Genomic DNA, 24,102 nt, shown 5'->3' with positions numbered 1-24,102 from the left:
AAATTTTATAAATTAAATCCAGTTTTATTAATTTTTAAATTATTATTTGATAACATCGGATTATAAATTATTTAATTCAACACTTTTTATAAAAAAAATTAAACTTTAACTTAAGTTAAAATTCAGTGTATCCTTTGTGCAGCCCTAAGTTGCTCCATTATTAGTTCAATACCCAACGGTCATTCTACCTCCAAAGCACGCAGGTTTTCGCCCCTTTAACCAAACAGTAAAAACACACAGTGTTACCGGGGCTAACGTTTGTAATAAACGTTTTGGCTTGAAAATGAAGCAAAAGATGCCAAGCTGGCTGCTACGAGAGTTGGATAGAGGGAGGGGACCACAGGGACAAGACAAGAAATGACCGTTGCAAGGCGTGGACCTATTGGGACTATTGTGGTTTCCAGGCTGACAAAGGCAAACTTAGCCCTACCCTTGTTGCCATGATTACTCTCTCTCTCTCTCTCTCTCTCTCTCTCTCTTCACATGGTCTTGCTGTTCATGCGGGTCCCACCTCACCCCCTCCCCCCTTTAAAAAACTTTCCTGTTACTGCCCATTTTATTCGAAACTCTCCGTTGTCTTTAACCCAGCTTTTGGCCATCTCCCTCTTCTTCGAGCACCATCCGTCCTCTCCTTCCCTACTCGACACAGCTTTCTTCTTCCAATCGTAGGTGCCCTTTCATTTCATACAGAAACATGTCGAAGGAGGTGAGCGAGGAGGGCCAAACCCACCATGGCAAAGACTACGTAGACCCTCCACCGGCTCCTCTCCTAGATGTGGCCGAGCTCAAGCTTTGGTCTTTCTACAGGGCCCTCATCGCCGAGTTCATCGCCACCCTTCTCTTCCTCTACGTCACCATCGCCACCGTTATCGGCCACAAAAAGCAGCCCGGCCCCTGCGACAGTGTGGGCCTCCTAGGCATCGCTTGGGCCTTCGGTGGCATGATCTTCGTCCTCGTTTACTGCACCGCCGGTATCTCTGGTAAGTTCAACCCAATCTCCCAATTTCTGCACCATCTAGTGTACTGTGACGTCTGAAGCGATTTGTCTTAACTTGTTCGGGCATGCGTGTTCGTAGGTGGCCACATCAATCCTGCGGTTACGTTCGGGTTGTTCTTGGCCAGGAAGGTGTCGCTCATTCGAGCTTTGGCGTATATGGTGGCTCAGTGCCTGGGAGCTATTTGCGGTACTGGGCTGGTGAAGGCGTTCATGAAGCACTCGTACAACTCGCTCGGTGGTGGCGCTAACCAAGTGGACTCTGGCTACAGCAAAGGCACTGCTCTAGGCGCTGAGATTATCGGAACCTTCGTACTGGTTTACACCGTTTTCTCCGCCACTGATCCCAAGAGAAGCGCCCGTGACTCTCACGTTCCTGTATGTTTGATGCTTCTGTACATACTGTACACAGTACTAGCTAGTCTGGTGGCGATGCAATTATCTGTTGTACGTTTCTGCTTCTGTATGTAATGTAAATTACTGTATGTGGGTTGCAGGTTTTGGCTCCATTGCCAATTGGATTTGCTGTTTTTATGGTTCACCTGGCTACCATCCCGATCACCGGTACGGGCATAAACCCTGCAAGGAGCTTCGGTGCTGCTGTTATCTTCAACAACGGCAAAGTTTGGGACGACCAGGTTAGATTTTTCTGTTGAACTCTAATATTATGCTAAGATTAGTTTCTATATATCAGGATTAATATTAAATGCTGACGGGTTGGCATGCGTGGTTGGATGCAGTGGATCTTCTGGGTAGGTCCATTCGTAGGAGCATTGGCGGCGGCAGCGTATCACCAGTATATTCTGAGAGCAGCGGCTATCAAGGCGTTGGGATCGTTCCGAAGCAACCCCAGCAACTAAAAACAATTGAAGAAAGTCGTGGATGCGTTAATTAATCATTTATTCGTTTGTTTTGTGTGGATCAGATGTGATTATGACTTGTAATTTTGCTTATTATCTTTTTCTGGTGTAGAACTTGCAATATCTAGTTTGCTGCTGCTGGCTTTTGGCCGGGTATGTGTAGTATTTCTTTCTTTTGTTAAATTAGTATACAACCTTCGTCTTCTCATCATAACAAAAGAACCGCACATCAACGTGAACGTAATGAGAAGAGTCGCGTGAACGGGATCGGCATTATTAAAAGGAAATAGGGAAGTTCGAGAAGCTTCCGACTGTCAGTTGGCCACCGCATCCCTCCTGTTAATTGGATATTGGATTGCTCCTGCACTTGTTTACTTAGGTAGAGCGTATTATTTGTTTTGGTTTTATACAAGTCATCTTTGTTAAATTTTTATAGCAATTTTTTTATTTGATCAATTTGTTACTAAAATATTTGTATTTAAGAGAAGTATAATTGGGAAATAATTAAATTTTTATGTGATTAATAAATTTTATTTTTTTTAATGTTAGTAAAAGACGTTGAAAAATAATTTATAAATAAAACAAGAAAAGCATTAATTTCTAATTTCTACGAGTGAGAGAACAACAAAATAGAGTATTACTCTATTATTATTCACGAGGAGGGAGTGGGCGCGTTTTTCAGCTTGCTATTTAAAGTTTTACCCGAAAAACTAATATTAATAATTATAAGAGAAGAGAGTTGCAAGTTGCAATAGAAGGTGGAACAAAGGATGTCTGTCGCGTCTTTTAAGGCTGAACTGTGGGGGTCAGTTGATAAGTATTAAGGCCCTGTTGAACAGTCTGTTTTTTGAAACAGTTTTTTTTTTTTTTTAACATGTTCTAAAGACTATTTTTAAAAAATAAAAAAAATATTATTTTAAAAAATAAAAAATAGAAGTATTTTTAAATATTTTGATGTTATTGTGTTGAATGATAAGAGAGATTAAAAATATCTTTTAAATATATATATATATATATATATTTTTTTCAGAACATGTTTAAGACAAGCTTCAAGTTTTATTTAAATTTATATTTAAAAGAGATTTCTAAAATTAATAAATATAATTTTAAATAATAAAATAAAAATATTTTTTTAAAAAACAATTTTTTTATTTAAAAAATGTAAAAAAATTATAAATTTAAATTATGAAAATTAAATTTCAACTATTCAAAAATGATAATAGGCTTTCAATTCTTATATATGTGAAGAGCATCGAAACAAGTTGAATCCCAACTCAGTTGAACACAGGCCCTATTTGTTAGGATTGAAAGTGTGGGATTGATATTGGAAGTAAATAATCTCACCATTTTATGTTTGGTATGAGAGAATGAAAAATCTTAATTTCACCTAAGTGGGAATAGGTGGGATTATCCAATACCACTTATCCTTAACATTGAAAAATTAATTCTGAGTTTGATTATTTTCAAACTAAATTGCTCTTACCTCTCACCTTCATCTCTCTCCCTCGACCCTTACTCAGTCGACGCACTTTCAGACCAAGCAACCCCGACACCTCTCTCATCCATCAATGCCAATGTCATCCTTTACTAATGCCACTGCAAGATTTGAAGAGAGAAGGAGATCGAAGATGAGAGAAAGAGGAGAATGATTGACAACCGAAGCCTCTCCTCTAATGGCGGCGACCTTGGCGGGATCTAATCCGCTAGATGGAGTCATTATGCTTGCCCTTGAAGTGTGACGAGTTTCGATATGTCCTAGACTTGACAGTCGTGTGGTGGTGGAAGCAGCAATACAACAAGTAAAAGGAGGACCTAGCTTTGTCCTTAAGAGAGAAAGAGAGAGAGTCGAGAGACTATGGTCACAATTCGCCATGAATGTGAATAGCAATAAGCTTAAGAATCAATCCATACACAGAGAGAGTAATGGGAAATAATAGAAAAAGGATGCGAGGATTGTGCAATACGATCATGAAGAATGGCCCAAATTACATCAAAACTAGTGGTTTCTCCAGAAGGGTGGGTAATATCTTCTAATCAATTTTTTTTTAAATTTTAAGGGGCATTACAATCTTTCATAATTTATATTTAATTATAAAATAAAATAAAATAAAATAAAAGGAAATATTCCTCGCAAATATTACTCCATAGCAAACATGATTTTAAAACCTCATTTCTACTCCTAGTTTCAATTCTAATCCCAATCTCATTCCTAATCTCAATTTCAATCTCTCTAAATTGATACCTGTATACCAAATAAGGCCATAGGTTCATCACATGAATCCCTCTCCAATCCAGGGATTCATTGATCACAAGAACTAACATCGTGGTTCTTGTAAAGAACCTGTTTCTTCCTTACTCCACCTCTTGAACCCAAGATGGATGGTGAGTTAAGAAACAAGATTGGTCTGGCATAACCTGTGCAAAATAAGCTAACCTATTAGCACATCTATTTTGGTCTCTAAATATGAAATTTAAATTAGCTACAAAAAATCCACCCACTAGTATTCTAGTTTAGCGGTTTCATGTAATAGATCATGATAGGGATGGCTATGCGGGGTGTAATCTCCCTACTCTAATTACCATTAACCCCAAACCAAGGTAACTAAGGATCTAAACTCAACAAGGATTATCAAGTTTTCACAATTTGCACAAATGAGATTCCAAGATTTTAATATTTAAAATTACTCTCATACTCTTTCAATATATTCAAATTAGAGTTTAAAATAGCTGCGAAATCCTAAGAGTGAAAGGAAGAATCAAAACATGCATAAAATATCAAAACAGTGAATTGTGCAGAAACTGCACGTGCGCTGCGGCTAATTGCAGGTACGTCGAGGCATGTTGCCTCTATGCCACATGCCGCAGTGTATTGCACAAGTTTGACAACATTGGAGACGAGCTTCTGATGCGTCTTAAATCTCTGTTCGACGTTTGATTAAGGTGATCTAGGTGTCTACAGAAAACTTTTTTTTAGCTCTAACTAATGTTACAAGTTTCACAACCAAATTCATTTTCTATCAAAAGTTGGACACCTATTACCAATTTCACTCCCTTTTCACAAAAACTCACAACTAAGGTACCTAAACTCTCACACATGCAAAAAACCTACACCAACATTTAGATCACACTCAATGAATCATTTTGGAATCGTGTAACACACCACACCCATTCAAAAATACACTTATCATAAATTTAACCATCAACCCTTGAATTCACAAAAACACAAGGGGGAAAACTTTGCATAAATATTTATCCCAAAACAACCACAATACACTTTACTTAAATAATTATTTCGGCCCTATATAAGTTTTACAACCACATATCACTAACTCAAGGTACAAAATACACATAATTTTTACAATAATAATGCAAGTAGATCAAAACAATAATATGAGTCCTAGTTGACAAATTAACAACTTAAATACACATCAAAATAAATCTAAGAGGCCTATTAATAGGAATTACTCAGAATTCTAAGCCTCTAGTCTTTTTTCTTATCTTGATACGATGAGTTAGGCCCTAAAAATATTGAAGAATGAAGGGTAAGTACAACCACTTAGTAACTAAGATCTATCTAATCTAATATAGTTGCATATCAATGAATATAAATGGCAATAAACTCAGTTATCACTTAAATATATAGCAAGTATAGCCTCGACCACAACAATAATAACCATGTGACCGAGCATACAATACCTATAATTGATATATCACAAATAAACATTTTGGGATTGCAAGAATAACAACCATACGTCCCTAAACACATCGAACCATAATGATAACAATCATGTGGCTAGGACTAAATGTATGATCAATGCCAATCTTATATCCTCCTGTTACTTCTAATATGAAACTGATGGCTATTAGTGGCTACGCTCGTAACTCAGTCTAGCCCAACTTTTCACTTCTGAGGAGCTACCAGCCCAAGATTAACTCACTCACTTGTGTACCACGGTTTATCTTAATATTAACAATTATGGGATGTCATACCCTTAATCCAGCCTCCTCATGAATTTGTGGAGACTAATTAGATTCGAGTTCCTTAAAGAATAAGTGGGACAATTTTCAATCAACCATTAGACAATGATTACCTCCTGATTCCAACAATTAATGCCTAGGCAAGCTTTCAATTCCAACAATAAGCCACCAATACCACATAAATTTATCAATCTACTCTTCTCCTTAGGTGAACTCTCACCAATGATCATACAATGCACATATTAAACATATTATACAATTTAACTAACAATTCATCTCATATCTCATCCATAAGCATGCTCTTTTCACTATACAACACATATCAATTATTTCATCATTCACATATAAGCATGCTCTTAAATCTCAATATCAATCATAATTATACAAACATGCATATAATTTCTCCATACTCATATACAAGATTCATATCACAATACAACACATTGCAACATTTGCATCAACGGGTTCTCAACCACCTAAATAATTTTCAAATGGTTTAACTCAATAAACAATAATAAACATATAACTATAAAAACAAGATTTTTCCCTAATTACTTTAAATTTTTGAAAGGTCAAAGGTTTATCCCTCAAAATATAAGCTTCCAATTTAGTTTGAATAGTGCTAGAATTAGACAAATCTACAACCAATCTCTAGGACATTCATCAATATCCTTCTTTGAGTAAATTTTTTAACATTTAACTCCACATTCTCATTCCATCAATATCATAAATTCACTATCAATAATACCCAATGAGTTCACTAAATTCCAATTACCTATATTGTCATTAATGAGCCATTAAACCACTATTAATGGCTATCAAATACTTTCAACTACCTTATTTATTTCTCATTTTAGATATTAATGGTTCGCAACCACTAACAACTCACAAAATCATTAATACAAGGTTTAAATAGTCTAATCAACCTTCATTATATCCATTATAGCCAATGGGTTTAGACCCTTAGCTCATATGGATCGAAAATCACTCTTCCAACTCAAACCCTAACTTAACTTCTTATAAAAATGGAAGAAAAGGGATGAGGAAGACATAATATATTTACCTTGGGTATTAGGAAGTTTCAAAATATCACCAATGGTTTCCAAGTATCCTAGCAGAGCAATCTAGTGCCTTTCGTTTTCTCCTTTTCTTTTCCTCTTGTTTTCTTTCACACAGACACAAATTGATGTAGTTTGAATTTTGGCCGTGCATCGTGATGCATGGCACAGAGAGGCTCAGCTCACATTGGTTGCCTCTGTGCTCCACGGTGGACGTTCCTCATGCTGCAGCATGTGGCACAGAGAACCTTTTTTCACCTTTTCTTCCACTTTTGATGCTTAGGTGGTCCAACTTCACTTTGAACCCGCATTTAAGGCTGAAATCATAATCAATTACACAAGTTAGACCCCTTTGGTCATACACCATGTCAATAAACTTAATTACCCTCATTAAGCTTAGTTAATCATATTTAAATTTCTAGGATATTACATGAAGTATCCCTAATAACTAAGCCTATAGCATAGGCACAATACGAGAAGATTTGAACTTCATTGATCCCCATCCTCGAACACTCACAGAGGACACGAGCACAATGCTTTGAACTTAAGTCATCATAACAGGAGGCAAACCGCCAATTTTATAGCAGAAACCCATCTTCCAACAATTTTCATTGGCGTTCTTGATGACTCCACTTCCAACAACTTTTGTTGCTGCTGGAAGTTAATTTTTTTTATAGTGACAGCAAGCGCTTGTTCCTTCTTTGCTTACTGCACTATCAATCTCTAGAAATATATACGTCCTCCTCCCTGTTATGTGGTAGTTGCTGGTTTCTGTTTCCGAATGATGAAGCACCCTTTAAAGTTGATTTCACCTGAGATTTTGATAGATGCACATATGAATGAATGCCGGACTCCTAAAATTGGAAAATGACAGATTAGAATACACGTCAAATTTAAAGAGAAAGATACATACAAATAAAATGTTCATTTCTTTCTCATCCCCCCTAAATTAAGTAAAATTCATCCAAATTCACCTCTCTGGGTTCCACGGGATCTACATCTTGTACATCCTTTTCACGTGTAGTGAACATGCTGACAGGAGTGGCAAGTTCATAGCTCACAATAGACAAACATAACCGAAACATTTACTCTCTTGTACCCCAACGTGTGGCCCTGTGTGAAGCGAGTGTGTCCAGTTCAAAATCAGTCCACCTCCATAGTTCCTTATTTGTGTGTGTTTGTGCGCGTAATCACATCACATTATGACCTCACATTATTGAGGTTCTTACAGTAAAGAAACGTAAATATTTACATTGAAACGAAATTTAACTCCAACCAACCCAACCCCAAGGAAAATGAAGAAGAAAATGAGGTGATGAGAAGGAGAGTTCGAGAAACTTCCAACTATCACATGTCGAAGTTACTGATTGGTTGGCGGATAAGATAACAGTCGTTAACCATTAGAATTGATGCCGGAGCCCTGCAATGGATGCAGGCCAGAATCTGCGGCGTTCACAGAGGTTGGCCACCTCATGATGTCACAAGAACGAAAGTATTTTGTGTATGGTCTCTTTTTTCAAAACGTTGTGAAAAATATCACGTGAGAATTATTTGGTTTCAGTTTCAGGATTAGTATGTTATTTTTATAAACTTGATTGGCAATAGCGGGAAACATGAGCAATTAGATTGAGCCTTGCTTTAACGGTAGCAACAACTCCTCAATTTGTGAGATTATGCTGCGTCATTCATTCCTCGTGCCTTTTATCAAGCACCGTTCTTATATCCTAACGTTCAGAGTCAAGCCACCGCTGGCCCCGTTTCTAATAATGGTGTCAAGCTCACTTTTCACTTCGATTCGAAGCCGAAGTCGCCTTTAGGAGAAACCAAGAAATGCACGAGTGTGGGATAGATTAGGCAAAGCCAAATTTCATTGATTCCGGAAGCAGTCGATTGAAATATCCTACAGAGCATTTGCACTGGGTCTCGTTGACCACCCTTACAAATTAACATTCGTAATAGTAAAGCACGAAGGAAGCCGAACAAAACTAGATTCCAAACGACACGCAGAACAAGCGAGCTACAGTACATTATTTGTAGCGTACACCTCTCCAGCAATAACTCCAACCACTGCACATTACATGAATTAAAAAAGCCATAAAAATGTCTGGTCACAAAGGTCACCCCCTTGAACTTGAAATGACTTGATCCAGAAAGCGATCTTGACAAGGCTCACCCGACAACAGAGTAATAATTATAATCATTATTTGCATTGTATGGTAAAAATTTTTACAACCTTCCCTCCCGGCGTGAGCTTTTGACTTATACAAGGTGCAACAAAAAGCATTACACAAGCAGAAGCCTTAGTCAGGCAGCGCAGTTCCTCGTTCCAGATTATTTTTGATCTCCAACGTGTATTTCCCAAATGCTCGTTCAATCTTCTTGTTGAAATGCTCATTCCGATCATTAATCGAGTCAATATCCTTCTCTTCATGAAACTTTCTTCTCCTGCTAAATGAGTTGAGTTTCTCTTCCCTGTCCTTCAGTTCCTGTACCATCCGGTCAATCTTGTCCTGTGAGATCTTTGGTACCTGTTGTAAATGGAAAGATAAGCCATCACAAAATGCACGACATAAAACAGGCGTTGTGAGGAATAAGTATGGTTTTGGTAGAGAACCTTTCCATATTGCAGACTTGAAGCATCACGGTAGAACTCTGGATCAGCTTCTTTCATTTTCTTATATTCTTCTAAATCCACCTCAATATTCTTGGTTCGCTTCTTGTATGCATTGTACAGTGTCTTCTGGTTAAAAACTGATCAAGAAAATACATAAGCTTCATACCCCATTACAATCACTCTAAAACCATAAACAGAGTTCTATAAGCTTACTAACTTAATAGCAAGTTCATCAAGTAGAACAAGACAGACTTAGAAACAGAAATATCCCAAAAACAAAGTGCAATTTGCCAATGTGGTATTCTCAGTGTAAAGTACTATAGTTAATGTAAAGATTCTCTTATGCAAAAGGCATCCTCATCTTCAGCTTGCAACTTAATTTAGATATAAAGGTTTCCATTCACAAATCACAATAAAAATATTAAATCACATAGAGGCATGATCCCAAAGAAAAGAAAATGATCGCTTCAGGTAAAGACTAGAGAGGCTAAAAACCTGCAAGTTGAGGAGCCATAACTCATTAGTAAGTCAAGGTTTAAAAAAAAAAAAAAAACTGAAACCAATTGATTCACTACAACAAAGAATCTCAGTTACTTTGAAATGGTTCAATTGAACAAAACCATGCCTATTAAAACTTGAAAGGTTTGCTAACATTGGCTTGGTCGGGCCAAGTCGGTTCTTGTTTTCTCCCTAGATTTTTGCACAATGAAATGGAGTTCTCGTATCTAAGCCCATTTGGGACAAAAAAAATATCAGAACAAAGAGATCTAACACTTGTAGGTCCAAAACTTTAAAAGCTTTAAATATCTAGCCTAAACAAAGTAACAATTAAGATCAACAAACAAGTGCTCCTCTCTTGGAGTTCAATGTGATCAGTTCAAATCAATTTTTAACGCTCCATGTCAGAAAGAGGTCCTTGCCTCCTGATAATTCAGGCAAGGCCACTACAACCAGGTGTGGGGCTTTTTTGAGCACCTCTCATGTCAATCTCAACATTATGGGAGTCTAGTTCCTAAGAAGCAGCTTAGCCTTCAGACCATTGTGCAAATAAGTGGGAAGTAATTAGCAACTATGCATACAAGCACCTTAGAGGAAAGAACACAACCATCAACAAGGACAAAATACTAATTACGCCATAGTTATTTATTTATTTGAAAAAGAGCAAAACATACCATCCCAGCCAAATGGTGCAGGATCCTTCTCCCATTTCTTGTATTTCTCTTCTGCTGCCTCTTGCGTGTCAAGCATATATGCTTTAGTCATATCCAGGCCATTTGCATCTAGGAGTTTCCCAATTTGTTTCTTCCTCTCCTCAAGCCACTTCTGTTTTGAAATACCCCTAGATTCAGCCGGAGCTTCCATCCTCTTTCTTTCAGCAGCAATTTCAACTTGATTGCGCTTTTTTGCTTCTTGCTGCAAATGAAACAAGACATGAATATTTATATTTTGTAGGTATAAAATCAACTTTGAGCTCAAAATTACGATTTACGACAGTTTACCATCTTGTTCCTCAACTCCATCCACTTTTTCTGTCTCTTGGAAAGTTTTGCGTTTTCTGCTGCAGGATTTTCATGTTCACTATCAGACTGCTCTTCATCAAGATAGGGTTTTTCATCATCTATATCCTCCCCAGGGTATGAGTCACCTGGGGGATCGAGCTTGCTATCGCCACTGGCTAGCATAACTTCTGATGGATGTAACAAATCAAAAGCATGAAAAAAGACATGCCTAATATGATTTCTACAAATAATACAATATTATACCATACAGTCCGGCAATCTTAAGCGCAAATTTCAAAATTGAAATCAATATTTTTGGGATGCTTTCCAGAATACTTAATCATGGTGCCCTCCCATCGAACGACTGTTATAATCAAAAGGCAGAAAAGCTTCAGCCAAAAGGGCTGTGAAAGCTTATGTAAACGGCAATGTAATTTACGCAACTAAACAAGAGAGCAAGAAAATACCCCGCCACCGGAGAAAAATATCCCTCATTTTTATCATGGCAAACGATTACCTTGGTCAGTGAAATGTTATCAATACAAAGGTCTGAAATTATTAAGAAAAAACTAACCTGGTTCCTTCAGTTGCATCTTAGTTTTGGCTTCAGCTATGACTTTAAAGCAATAATCACTGCACTCATGGAAAGGATTGCTGGCATTTCGACAATCAGGGTGTACTGCTCGCTCTTCAGACATTTTTTAGCAAAAAAATTATCTCCTTTGTACCTGCTGCAGATAGGCAAAGATTCTAAGCCTAATCAAAAAAATTTCATGTCCAAAATCATTCTGTAAAACAAGAGAAGGCACCGAAATCGAAAGAACTGTAATCAAATCTTTCTTTAATGAAATCGTACCGTTTAGGTTTAGCACCTGGGTCTAAAATTCAGATAGCCCTCCCGAACCCTAAGTCCTAAGACGTTAACGAGGGAGAGCAAGGTAAACGAAGCCGGGCAGTTCATTGGGGTGAGTTGTCCATATATAAATGTAGATATAGTCATCGATAAAGGGAAAAATGATCTGGGACTTTTGTAAATATAATCCACTAAACTAAATAAATAACAAAATATTTATTATATTTTATAACATAATTAATTTATTATATTTATTAATAATATATCATTATATATTAATAATAAATTTTTTATAAATTTTTAATGATAAATCCTTATATATTAACATAAACTGATCATATTTTTAAATTTTTAAAAACTTTAATTCATATTTTTTAAATATAAGATTTTTTTTAATTAGTGGATCAATTTATTTAAATAATTTTTAGACAGTCTAGGAATAAAAAATTAATTTCAAAAGATTTTGAAAAAAGTTAAAATTATTTTATTTCTAACTGATAATAATAAAAATTGTTATTGTTTAATAATTTTTAAATTTTATGATTTTTTTATCGATATAATTTTATAATATTTTATATTGGATTATTTTTAAAGACCATCTAAAGTAGATTTTTATGATTTTTTTAAATTTTAAAAAATCATAAAATTATATAAGATATTTTTTGAAAAATAAGTGACATTTTTTATGAAAATAAAAAGTTTAAATAAACGGGTCCAAAATAAAATATGTAAAATCCCTCTTTCTCTTCTCAACTAATTAAAATAAAATTTAAGTTATTTAAATTTTAAAAATAAATTACTCATTAGAAAAATTTAAAATTGTAAAATTGTTCTTGTTTCATAATAATAATTATGAAAAACTGAAACTCAAATATATATTTATCTTCTCTCAAATGCATATATTTGTCTAACACCGTGGAAAATTTAATTTGAAAATATCCATCTAAAACTTAACTTTGATTGATTAAAAAAAAAAAACTTAACTTTGATGCATATATATTTTTTATTCAATGATCTACCTTTATATTTTTATTAAAAAAATCAGCTATTAGATTATGAACAATTCTATAAAAGATACATCAATGGAATTCCTCACATGGCTTATTGAAATATATTCATAAAAATGTAAAACACAAATATAGAATGTAAATTTTAGCTAACATCAATCGGTGAAAAGATAGCAGGTAGATGTATCTATATTTTTTCAAAAAAATTATTAAACAAATATTTAATTTATTTAATCCATTTTTTGCCAGAAACTTATTTCATCCCTGATGTCTATATTTCTTAACAATTATGAAATTTAAAATTTTAAAAAGTTATCTACACAAATTTTAAATTTCGTATGAAAATGATTGCTTGTATATTTTGTTCATCCATATTAATTATTTGATAAAAAAAATACCCAATGAAAATGCCCGTAGGGGTGGTTTGGCATTTATTACTGATTAGTGAGAGTATTTGTTCTGTCCCGAGAAAATGAAACTTCTCATGTCAGTTTTTTTTTTTTTTTTTTTGGAGCGTGCGAATGTGAAATTCATTTCAATAACAAGTTCAGAGGAATGCCTCAGCTTATTCATCCAGATTTTGCAGGATCACGCTAATTGGCTTGCAGACCATTGGATAAAAAGCAACTTATTTTCAATCATATATGGCCCCAAAAGAACACAAAAGAAAAATAGTTGATCACGAAGATTACTTGAAACAGAGATATAAGATTGATACATTGTACGCTTTAGATCAGTCCCACCATGCTTGCAGTACAACAAATAAAGTTTTAACACAGATTTCAAAATGAACCCAAAATGTATATGATTTACAAGCCTACTGAAGCCTAGTATCATGTGTACCCAACATTGCAATGTTCTGTGGTAACACAATGCATAGAAGAACAATAAGGATGCATGCCTATTCTACATGTTCTTGCCCTGCTTATGTATGTAACTTAACGAATTTATTCATTGAATATACTACTAGTTGATTTTTTGGACATTTCAAAGACGAAATTGCTCCGGAGCAGTACTACAATAACCCATCTAACAAGGATTTACTATCAAATTTACCGACCTCAGACTTGATCGACAGCATACTCTTGTCCAGTTCGGAAGACTGGAACTCAAGCTCCTTCAAGCGATCTCTGGCATCAGCAATTCGTGTTTTGATAGTAGTGACCTCTTGTTCTTTCTGAGCCAAAGTTTTCAAATTTGATTCCAGCTCTTTCCTCAGGGACTCAACTTCACGATCACAGCTAGCCTTTGCCATCTCCACCTCCTGGTGCTGATTGATGGTTTCCATGTTTTCAGCAATTTCTTCAAGGATACTATGCAACCAGGCTACTCGGAGTTTAGCAGACTCAACATCCTTAAGAATTGCTAATAATTCCTTGACTTTGGGCTTCGTTAACTCCATTGGTGAGGAGGACTGTAGCTCTTGAACCACATAGCATACACACTCCATGTAATAAGAGCGCATGGCAACTGATTCCAAATGACAGCTTTGTCCTATATCCCCATACTTGTCAAAAATTGATTGCAGGATTGGAGCATAACTTTCTTTCACATGATACCTTCCAATTGAAACACGGGATTCTGAAACCACGGATTCAATCCCATCCTCGTCACTGTCTTCATTGCTAAAATCCATGGATCCACCATTTGAAGCAGTGAGACCTCCTGTGTCATCAACGTAGGTGATTGGAAAAACCTTCTGAGAACCATTTTTTTCCTCCTCTTGATTTGTGTGTTTTGGGCTGCCAAGCTGCTTGGCATGATCCTTTGGTAGGTCTTTGTGGAAGGCAGGCTGCCAAAGGCGCAGAAGTGCAAGAGACAAAATTTAACTGTGCCTCTCACATGGGCTTGTTAAGAAAAATAAGAACAGAAAGGAAAAAATTGAGTTTGTTGGAGAAGTATGAGAGAGAAGAGAGCCACTACCACAATTTCTTCGTGATGAATTTCTCTTGAAACTGGCTTGGGAGATACGTTCTTACTGCTCACTACCTCAGCCCCGTTCTTTTCAGAATAATGTGCTATTGGTGATGAAACATCAGAGAAATAAATTGCTCCAATTTTTGAGGCAGGAACACTGTCAATAACAGGTGGTTCTGGCTTCTTTCTCCTGACCATCTTATTGGCACCTGCACCAGGAATGGACTGGAATCAGCAACCAATAATCATTGTATGTCCATGCCCACATGTATTTGTGAAGTTTTAAGTTCTCACAGTGATATACATGTAGACATTATTTTGAGAGCATTTCAAACCAATTCACAGATGGTACAGATGAGGTGAAGAGTATAATATTTTGTCAAGGAAGACAAATCTATCTCTGTGAAATGGTGGAATGAAATCTGGATGTCAAGGATGTTATTGTATTTGAATGCAAGTTTTTTAATAAAACTTAACGGTACCACAGTCCGTCTCATTCTCATTCTTGTCTGTTCCTGGCTAATTCCCAAGCTAGTTTCAATAAAATCAAGGAGACTACTGACGAATTTTAAGCAGAAGCAATAATTATATTTAATACTATAGAGGAGCCACGGGAAAAAATTTCAGGCAATCCTTTGTGATGACTTTCTTTGTTTGAACCCGCATGTTATGATTAGAAGATTATTTAGACACAAAAATTTTAACAGAACAGGGAACCACTTCTAATTTTAAGAAGACAGAAAAGCTGGCAAAACCTGACTCGGCTGTTGAAATTCCCTTGTAGCAATTCTCATTACATTCATGATAAGGATTAGATGCTTTTGGGCAAGATGAGTGCCTTCGTTTGTCTTCATTAGTCTTCTTGCCAAGCTCACCGTTGGTTACACTTTTGGGGTAACCTTTAAAAAGAAAAATAAAGGTTTTACATGTATTGACATATTGATGGCCATAAATAATCCCGAGAGAATTAAACATGCCCAACTCGGTAAAGTTTGAAGCATCAATATATTCTCTTTAAGTTCAATGATATTATCAAATATTCAATAAATCAATAATTACGAGTAACAAGTGAAGTCCCGAGGATTTTATAAATCCAAATGAATCTGAGCATGCCAAAATTACTGTTCAAATTATACAAGCAGGGGAGCAAAATCAAAAAAGAAAAAAAGACTCCGCAGGAAATGATTACCATATATAAGGTGCACTTCATACTACTCTCTCAGTATTTTACAACAAAGAAAAGAAATCAAATCTTGCTTAATTTATATCTAATTAGTGCATGTACCCAAAATCTAAGGCAAAGTTTCATGGTAGGCCGCCAGAAATGCAGAAGTGGGTTTCACTCCACAAAAAATTAGATAGCAGATAACAGAGCAAACATGGAGTAGAATTAACCTGATTTCTTTTGGTTTTTCTGTGTCTTCCCTTCCTTGATCTTTCTCAAGCAAGCCTCCGAACATTCATGGTAAGGATTTGAAGCATGTGCACAGTTTGAGATAACTTTTCCGTTCTGAGCCATCTCTTTCTAAAGTCTCAAGACAAATAAAAGGGAATTCAAATTATTCAACAGTCATGTGCTAACAAGTCCCTCTAGAAAATAAAAGGGAACACAAACAACAGTCAAGGAATATATAAGTGGAGGGGATGGATTAGGGGGAAAAAAACTACATATCTTCCCCTTGTTGGGATATTTAATGAGCGAAATGAAGAGGAAGGGAGAGAAATAGAAGTTAACTCATTTGAGGGGGAACGTAGGGAAATTGATCCCTATTCCCACAAATTTTAAAACTTTAAAAAAAAGGAAAACTGTTCCCTTTCCGTCCTTCTCATCTCATCTTCTCTGTTTCTTTTTCTTATCCATACACTCTGAATTTTTGTCGGCGAAACAAGATAAATTACATGATATAAAGTTAAATCAGCGTTGCTGACAAAAACTTGTTTGAAAAAAACAAAATCACATAATAAAGACTCGATTTGATTAATACACTGGCATAGATGCAACAAACAAAACGGCTCCACTTATCAATTTCAGAGCACGTTAGATTCATCTTTGGGCGCCAGTTCACCGCTAAAAATACGAAAAGCGCGAAACAGGACCAGAGGAAGAGGAAGAGGTATCCATGAAACTGAAATCCCAAGGGGGGAAGAACGAGAAGAGTCCAAGAGCTACCTACCGCAAGAGACCCCAAAACAAAACGATAAGCTAAGAATTGGGGGAGAATTTAGCAATGTAGGAGAAGTAAGCGTAGTGATGCGTGCCTCCGTTTTCTGACCACACCGGTAAGAGCTGGGAAGTTTTGAGGAGTCTCCTGTTTGACTAATAACGCAAAAAAAATGAATGGGACGATACAAGAGAGAGAAAGTTTTGAATGCCGTTGAATTTCATGCCGGAATTTTCAATATTTTATGGTGGGTTTCTAGAATCCCCAGAGGGTCTCGCCCGAGCAGGCTGGCCTCCCTTTTCCCATTGCCACCTCTGCTACGTGTCTGACGCAACTGTTGCTGTTTCATTCATTGACAATTGAAATCCACGTTTAACTATTCTGGGATCCTGTCAATAGTATATCATTTAATGCGTCAATAATTATTTATAAAAAAGCGTCAATAATTACGTGGGAAGGAGTATTTTACAAGTATTTTTAAAATAATAAATTTTATATTTTTTATTACACATAGTTGTCTTTTATTTCAAACAATCTATTCAAAATACTATCTATCATTAAATATAAGTATTTTTTAATAAAGATTTAAACTTAATTTGCTACATTGTGATGGATTAATCCCTCCTATTAAACACAACTATTGTTAGTTCTTTATTTTTTAAATTGCTAACATATGTCTTTTTATTTAAGAAGATCTCATTTGAGTTAGGGTTAAATAACAAATGTGAATACTTTTTTTAATAAGAATTCAAATGTTGGTTCATCACGCTATAAGAGATTAATGTCTTCGGCCCAATACAATTTGAGAAGAATTCTTTATTTTAAACACAATAATTTCATTAAAACTAGAGGTATATGCCCTTGCCTTAGTTTTTTTTTTTTTTAATAAAACCCCTTGGTATTATAATCATATCTAGCTGGCAAAAAATTGTACCTTGAACATTGATATAAATTTATGACAGATTATATTATTTAAAAAATTATAAATAGGGTGACATTTTTATATTTTATATACTGTAAAATGTATCAAGAATTCAAATGCTAATAATCATAAACAGTTTTTTAAATATACTTTTTGATTTGTATTAAAATATATCATACTTATGATTCCATATTTATTTATTTATTACTCCATTCATTATAAAATGTAAGACATTTTTTGATATGTTAAATGATAAAAAATGTAAACTTTCAAGATATAATCATTGTTTTCTTTTAAAAGTATCTCTATTAAATAAATTATTTTATATTTATTTTATGGTGAAACACTCTATTAAATAGAGGTAAATATAAAAAATAGGGTTAGTTTAAAGATAAGTAACTACTTTATTGAGGGATAAGATTTAATCAAAAATACTTTATATTTTTTTAACTAAGGGAGTAAGTCTTTTGTTTTTAAGAAGCAAGTATTTAAATAAATAAAATGCAGTCAATGCCTGCTTTTTTTTTTATCCTTGAAAGTCAAATGCAATACTTTACTTCGTCATGGCATCACCAATACTAATAGATACTCTACCTGTTTAAAAATATAAGACATTTTTAAAATTTTTGAGTGAAAATAAGTTGTTAGGAAAGTGGTAAAATTAGTATTGTATTGATATTTTTAAATTGTCTAATTATAGACTAAACTCTTTTGGACTCTTTAAGTATTTGGGAGTTTAAAATTGAATTGAATCCATAGGTGCTGTTTTTGAGTGACTCAAAGGATGGAGGTAACTGAGAATTTAAATTCTCTCATATGCATGTTTTAAATGCTTTTAGTATTATAAAAATTATGAAATGTATCTTATATGAATAGATGCAATTTAATGTTTTCAGGAAATATGAAAAGTGGGTATAAGTTAATTTGTTAAATAATGTGGGTAAAATAAGTATGATATACTTTATTGTAAATTATGATAATGGTTGAGAACTCTTTGCATATAAATTGTAAGTATGTATATGTGGATGAAATTGAGCACCTTAATTAGAAATTGTGACTTCTTAGCATGCAAAATTGCATTATGGTGCATAATTAAAATTGTGATACATTATATCATGATTAAGAATTGAAAGGGGTGAGAATTCATCCTAGTTAAGAGATTATTATATTATAAGTCCACGTGGCATAGATAACAGATGGGTAGGTTTCAATGTTGGATAGCTATGGCACTAGTTCCAACAGGAGTTTGGTGTAGTTCCTGCTTAGCCAATGATACTTACTATGGGAGTTGGTATGTGTTACCGGCAATAATTATGACACCCTGCGGGAATTCAATTAGCATGGGAGTCTATGATCCAAGTTTGGGTGCAATGATCTTTGGTTGGGTTACACTTCTAACATTGGAGAGCTTAGGCTAGCCTAGTCATGCGAATTGATCTTATTTTGAATTGTAACCCATGAATTCAATTAGAAAATATAAGGAAGAGATAAGGAGGAAAATTAATTGATCATGTATATTTAAATGTTTTATTTTGATCTAAAATTGTTAGTTATTGCTTTACAAGCCTTAACGCTTATGCCTACATATGTTAGAAGTTAGGATTCTTTAGTTATTAAGATATTTATCTCACCTAGTGATTAATATTTACAAGCAACACTTCAGGTAGTGAAAAAGGAAAGAATCTAGAGGCTTAGAGCTAGATTACACCTTGTATAGTCTCCTTTGTCTTTGTGTAGTAGGATACATATATCTATTGCCAACTTAAAGATATATTATGTATTTATGATTGCAGTTAATTTTGTGACTATGATTGTTGGCTGCCTAGCCTTTTTGTGAAGCAAACTCATGAGTTTGTATTTGGGCTAGTGAAATTATTATGGATTAATTATTGTGTTGAGATATTGTTGAATATGGGATGTCTAGCCTTTATTGTTAATTCGAGTTTTATGTACTTGTGATATGGCCAATAAAATTGTGATTGACATTTATGTATGATTTTGATGATGATGTCCATGATTAAATTGTGGTTTGAAATTCTGCCATTTGGCTCATAGGAATTTCTCGGTTGAGTTGTTGAGTTAGAAAGTCAATTGTAGTATGAATGCTCAGTTCTATGAAAGAACCAATTTGTTCTTATGCTACAGTGTAAACTTAAATAATGGATTATAACTTGCTCTTGTTTGTTAATAACTCTGATATAGTGCATTTGTTCAGGTTAATGGTTTTGAAAATTGTTTTTTATTTGGATCCCATTTTCAAATAGTTTTCTTTGTCCGTTTTTTTGGTAACCATGGTTAAATATATTCTACTATAGTAATAGTTAATAAGGGACACTAACCTTAATTACCATGGTAGTAAGGTTTAATTAATGGGTAAATTATTATGGGTATTACACCAATTCACTTGATGAGAAGTTGTACTCAAATTAGACATGCTTTAAATGATAGCAAGAGCTTGGGCATGAATAGATTCAATGTGCTCCAGCTTATTCTCAAAAATTCAAGAGTTACATCGTCTCAAAATAAGCCAACAGATAACAGTACACATTGCATTCCAGTCATTAAAAAAATCAAAAGTTGAATAACTTAAATTCCATTTGAGCTAAGATTTAAGCTTAAGAGAGAAGAATACATGGCATCTTGAAGGGCTAATTAAATCATACTAAAGTTTATAAGTCATAGGGTAGTTATGTAGAACATGCATGAGATTCTCCTGTTCATCATTACATCAAGAACAGCTACAATCTGTCATCATTTTCTTGTAGCATCTGGCTTTATTTATTAAGAGTTGATTACGAACACAGAGTTATAAGTTTTTATATCTTTGAGGAGTTTTCACCTTCTAAACTTTCTCCCAATTAAAACAGTTGGAATGAAGTGGAGAATGCAATGCATTGTAAGCCAAATGAATAAAGAAGTTGCCATGCTTTTCCTACTTCCAACAGAGATCATTGCCATTATCCATTCTGTCCAGTCCTTCCTTCACATTATGCCATGTGCTTTTAATCCTAGCCCAAGTATTAGAACTAGGTTGGTTGTTTTGAATATTAGGAAGCAAGTCAGATCCACATTTATACTTTTCACAAATGATTCTTACCTATAGTTCATTGGGCTTCTTAACTAAGTTCTAACCAGTTTCATCAAGAAAGCTTGATTCTGGGTGCGAGTGTTTTTGAGACCCACTCCACTATCTTTCTTATGACACAAACATAATCCCATAATAGCAAATGAGTCTTTCGTAGGCCCCAAATAAAGTCTCTATTACACTTGTCAAGAGTCTCACAAGTACTAGTAAGTAATAGAGAAGTTTGTATAGTGTAACTTGGGATGGCAGAAGTAATTGAAGAAGTAAGAGTCACCCTACTTGCCTTCTTTAAAGCTTTTTTCCAGGTTTCGAGCATGGATTTTCTCCTCTTCTTTTCTTCCCTTCCCTTTCTTTTCCCTTTCTAGACATTAAATTAAGATTTAGACTGTTCAAATTTGATCTTCTATAAAATGATTATTAAAATATTAAATTTTAAAAATATAAATAATAAAATTTAAATTGCTAAAATTTAATAGAAATGATTAAAAATATAGTAAAATAAAATATTTTTTTTAGAAAAATAGATTTAGATAATCCAAAATCTTAATCTAATAGTTAGAAATTAAGAAAAGAAGGGAAAGAGAATGTGAAGGAATAGGAGAGAATCTTGACCATTCTGTAATGCATCCATTCTATTGATCTTAACCTATAAGTTAATCAATTAAAGCAGTTGACGTTTTTTTAATAGAAAAAGAATAAAAAGAAAAGCTGGATTAATTTCTTTCAAGGAAATGTTACATAAAACTAGTACATGAACTTAGCATAAGATGTGAAATAAATCAACAAAAAAAAAAGTTCTAGCATACTTTACACATTAAGAACTTTTCAAATAATATTAACCTTTTGAAAAAATTGAAAGAAGTGAGGAGAAAAATAAAGGAGATTGAAAAAATGATATCAATATGAAAGGCTTATCATATATCATCCTAATAATAATTAATGAATAGCTTAATAATATTAAAATATTTCTTAAATCTTAACATAATAAATTTTGATAGACAACAAATCTAAACACACTAAATCTTCATAAATAATATATTCTAACATTCGCTTGCTCTTGATGAGTTTCAGTTTTTTTTTTAAACAACAAAAGCTAACAAAACACAACTACCCTACAAAACAAGAAAGAAAAGAGCCAGCTTCCTATAGAATAGAAAATGGAGGCTAACAGGCAATGCAAGACCATTTATTGTGATTCGATTCAATAGTATCTTCTCTTCTAATGTATCCAAGATCAATAGTCCAATCACATTGAAGCAAATTATGGCATTTTGAGAACAAAGTCTAGTGAGCATGAGATTCGCTATTTGCCTCCTTAATTAGATTCAAAGCCTCCATCGAGTCACCTATCAAACTCAAATTCATATGCTAGCCATCCCAAGCTCCACGAAGACTAAGAAGACACACCTAAAGCTTAACCATAAGAGAATTGCCCACAAGTAATTTAAGCATGAAAGCTTCCAGTAGTAAATGATGATTGTCTTTAATAATACATTGGTGGCTCGTAGTATTAATTAAAATGTTAATTAGTTCCATCAAAATAAACATTAACCTAATCTTCTTGTAAAAAAAGGGGTTCCCATATCCTTCACAGCACCCAGAATATTCATGCTCTTCAAGCTTAGACATGCTTTATTATAGCTAGAAACAATAGCCTTGGCCTTGGAAAAAAATTGTTAGGTGCAAGTGATGGAATTTCTAAAAAGTCTTTCATTCCTTTGCTTCTAAAGGAGCTAACAAACAACAACTTCTAATGCCCTTTAACTTGCGCTATGACTATTCAAGTAATTTGTAGTTTCACAAATCTTTAATTACATTATAGTCATGAAAAATCTAGGTAAAAAACTTGATTTGATGATGAAGTTCCACAAATTTTTAATTACATCATAGTCATGAAAAATATAAATAGCATCTTCACTTCATGATGACACCAAATACAAGAATTTGTAACACTAAGGCCTTTACATTCTCTAGCCACATTTGTCGAAAGCTTATTATGAAGCAATAGTAAAAAAAAAGACTTACATTTATAAGTAATATGCAGTTTTTAGATTTTATTTCAAATAGGATGAGAATAATTGTTATCAACATTGAGCATATTATAAGCATATTTAAGAGAAAAATTACTGTGATTTTCAAGCTTCCATTGAAATACTTCATTTCCATTTCGCCCAACAACTTGCTTAGCACCCTACATGACTTTTTCCTAATTATCTTTGCCCAAGATTTGTCAATATTTGGTAGTAAACCATCCCCACGATGATAGTTACTTTTGAATACTCTTGCCCATAGAGCATATTTGTTATTTATCAATCCCTATCCAGCCTTTATCATAAAAGTCTTGTTTTGTAATCTCACATGATGAATACTCAAACCACCTCTCTTTTTTCTCCTTGCAACCTCATTCTAAGCCACATAAAATTCTAGTTGAGTTATACCCATTCTAATGACTATAATGAAGTCTAAGGGTGTTTTTTTTTTAAGTTTCTAATCATTGGTTATTATTAATGATAATAGTTATTAGTGTTAATGATGGGTTTAAACTCAACCTTAATATTAATTAATCTAGATTAAGCTAATGGGGTTTCTTAACGGTGCTCATTGAGCTAAATAGAGGTTAAATAAAATAATGGAAATGAGTAATGGGATTAATTATAGCTAATATCACTAATTAGGGATGTAGGTCTTGATCATGATTAAGGGTTAATTAATGATGATTAGTTTTTAATGCTATCATTAATCATGAATTATAGATTGATTGTTCTTGGAGCTTATGGACTATTTGTTAGCTTTCTTAAAATTCAAATTATACTCTTAAGAAGATAACCTAAGAGTTAAGGTAATTGAGAGTTAAATTCTAGTTTATGTTTGTTGTATGCAAATATGAGTTTGTTTGATTATAAAAGGTAATGATTTGATTTGAGTTGTGTAGTTGTAACATGTTAATATGTGGTGATGGCATAAGTTTGAATGGCATGATCAAATGAATTTTAATGTCATTGCTAAGCATGATATGATAATGGAATTGTGACTAAGGTAATCTTAATGAGTATGAGTATGGCATCTAAATTAATGAGCATGTGTATGAGGATTACGATATGTGATTATGTGAATAAATGGTTATGGCACGATGCTAAGAATTGAGGATGAATG

The 24,102-nt window shown here is 34.1% G+C and overlaps 3 protein-coding genes across 9 annotated transcripts; 1 reads left to right on the top strand and 2 right to left on the bottom strand.

Annotated features, from left to right (window-relative positions):
- Positions 1-568: 568 nt before the first annotated feature.
- Positions 569-2,310, top strand: LOC129293440 (aquaporin PIP2-7). Its single transcript, XM_054931418.1, has 4 exons — positions 569-980; positions 1,077-1,372; positions 1,492-1,632; positions 1,735-2,310. Exons 1-4 carry the CDS (start codon positions 695-697, stop codon positions 1,852-1,854), a joined length of 843 nt encoding a protein of 280 aa, XP_054787393.1. The 5' UTR covers positions 569-694; the 3' UTR covers positions 1,855-2,310.
- A 6,551-nt stretch (positions 2,311-8,861) lies between these two features.
- On the bottom strand, positions 8,862-11,998 carry LOC129292571 (uncharacterized). Of its 3 annotated transcripts, none has more exons than XM_054930138.1 (6): positions 11,860-11,998; positions 11,578-11,734; positions 11,004-11,191; positions 10,677-10,917; positions 9,505-9,641; positions 8,862-9,418 (listed from the first exon to the last, which is right to left on the bottom strand). In XM_054930138.1, the coding sequence occupies exons 2-6, from the start codon at positions 11,699-11,701 to the stop codon at positions 9,191-9,193; spliced, it is 918 nt and encodes a 305-aa protein (XP_054786113.1). In that variant the 5' UTR covers positions 11,702-11,734; positions 11,860-11,998; the 3' UTR covers positions 8,862-9,190. The 3 variants fall into 3 exon arrangements, with proteins under 3 accessions (XP_054786113.1, XP_054786115.1, XP_054786114.1); XM_054930140.1 differs by having other exon boundaries at positions 11,004-11,188; XM_054930139.1 differs by having other exon boundaries at positions 11,578-11,731; positions 11,860-11,979.
- A 1,553-nt stretch (positions 11,999-13,551) lies between these two features.
- LOC129292499 (uncharacterized) lies at positions 13,552-17,246 on the bottom strand. 5 transcript variants are annotated; one of them, XM_054930052.1, is made up of 5 exons: positions 16,955-17,242; positions 16,176-16,312; positions 15,536-15,679; positions 14,787-14,989; positions 13,552-14,655 (listed from the first exon to the last, which is right to left on the bottom strand). In XM_054930052.1, exons 2-5 carry the CDS (start codon positions 16,297-16,299, stop codon positions 13,879-13,881), a joined length of 1,248 nt encoding a protein of 415 aa, XP_054786027.1. In that variant the 5' UTR covers positions 16,300-16,312; positions 16,955-17,242; the 3' UTR covers positions 13,552-13,878. The 5 variants fall into 5 exon arrangements, with proteins under 5 accessions (XP_054786027.1, XP_054786026.1, XP_054786025.1 ...); XM_054930051.1 differs by having other exon boundaries at positions 16,176-16,305; positions 16,955-17,241; XM_054930050.1 differs by lacking the exon at positions 16,955-17,242 and adding an exon at positions 16,766-16,945 and having other exon boundaries at positions 16,176-16,305.
- Positions 17,247-24,102: the final 6,856 nt, after the last annotated feature.

The sequence above is a fragment of the Prosopis cineraria genome, unplaced genomic scaffold (assembly GCF_029017545.1).
Source record: "Prosopis cineraria cultivar Desert tree isolate PC_DT_omini unplaced genomic scaffold, ASM2901754v1 PC14, whole genome shotgun sequence".
Taxonomy (NCBI): domain Eukaryota; kingdom Viridiplantae; phylum Streptophyta; class Magnoliopsida; order Fabales; family Fabaceae; genus Prosopis; species Prosopis cineraria.
The sequence above is the reverse complement of the archived record's forward strand: the minus strand, read 5'-3'. Positions and strand labels throughout refer to the sequence as shown.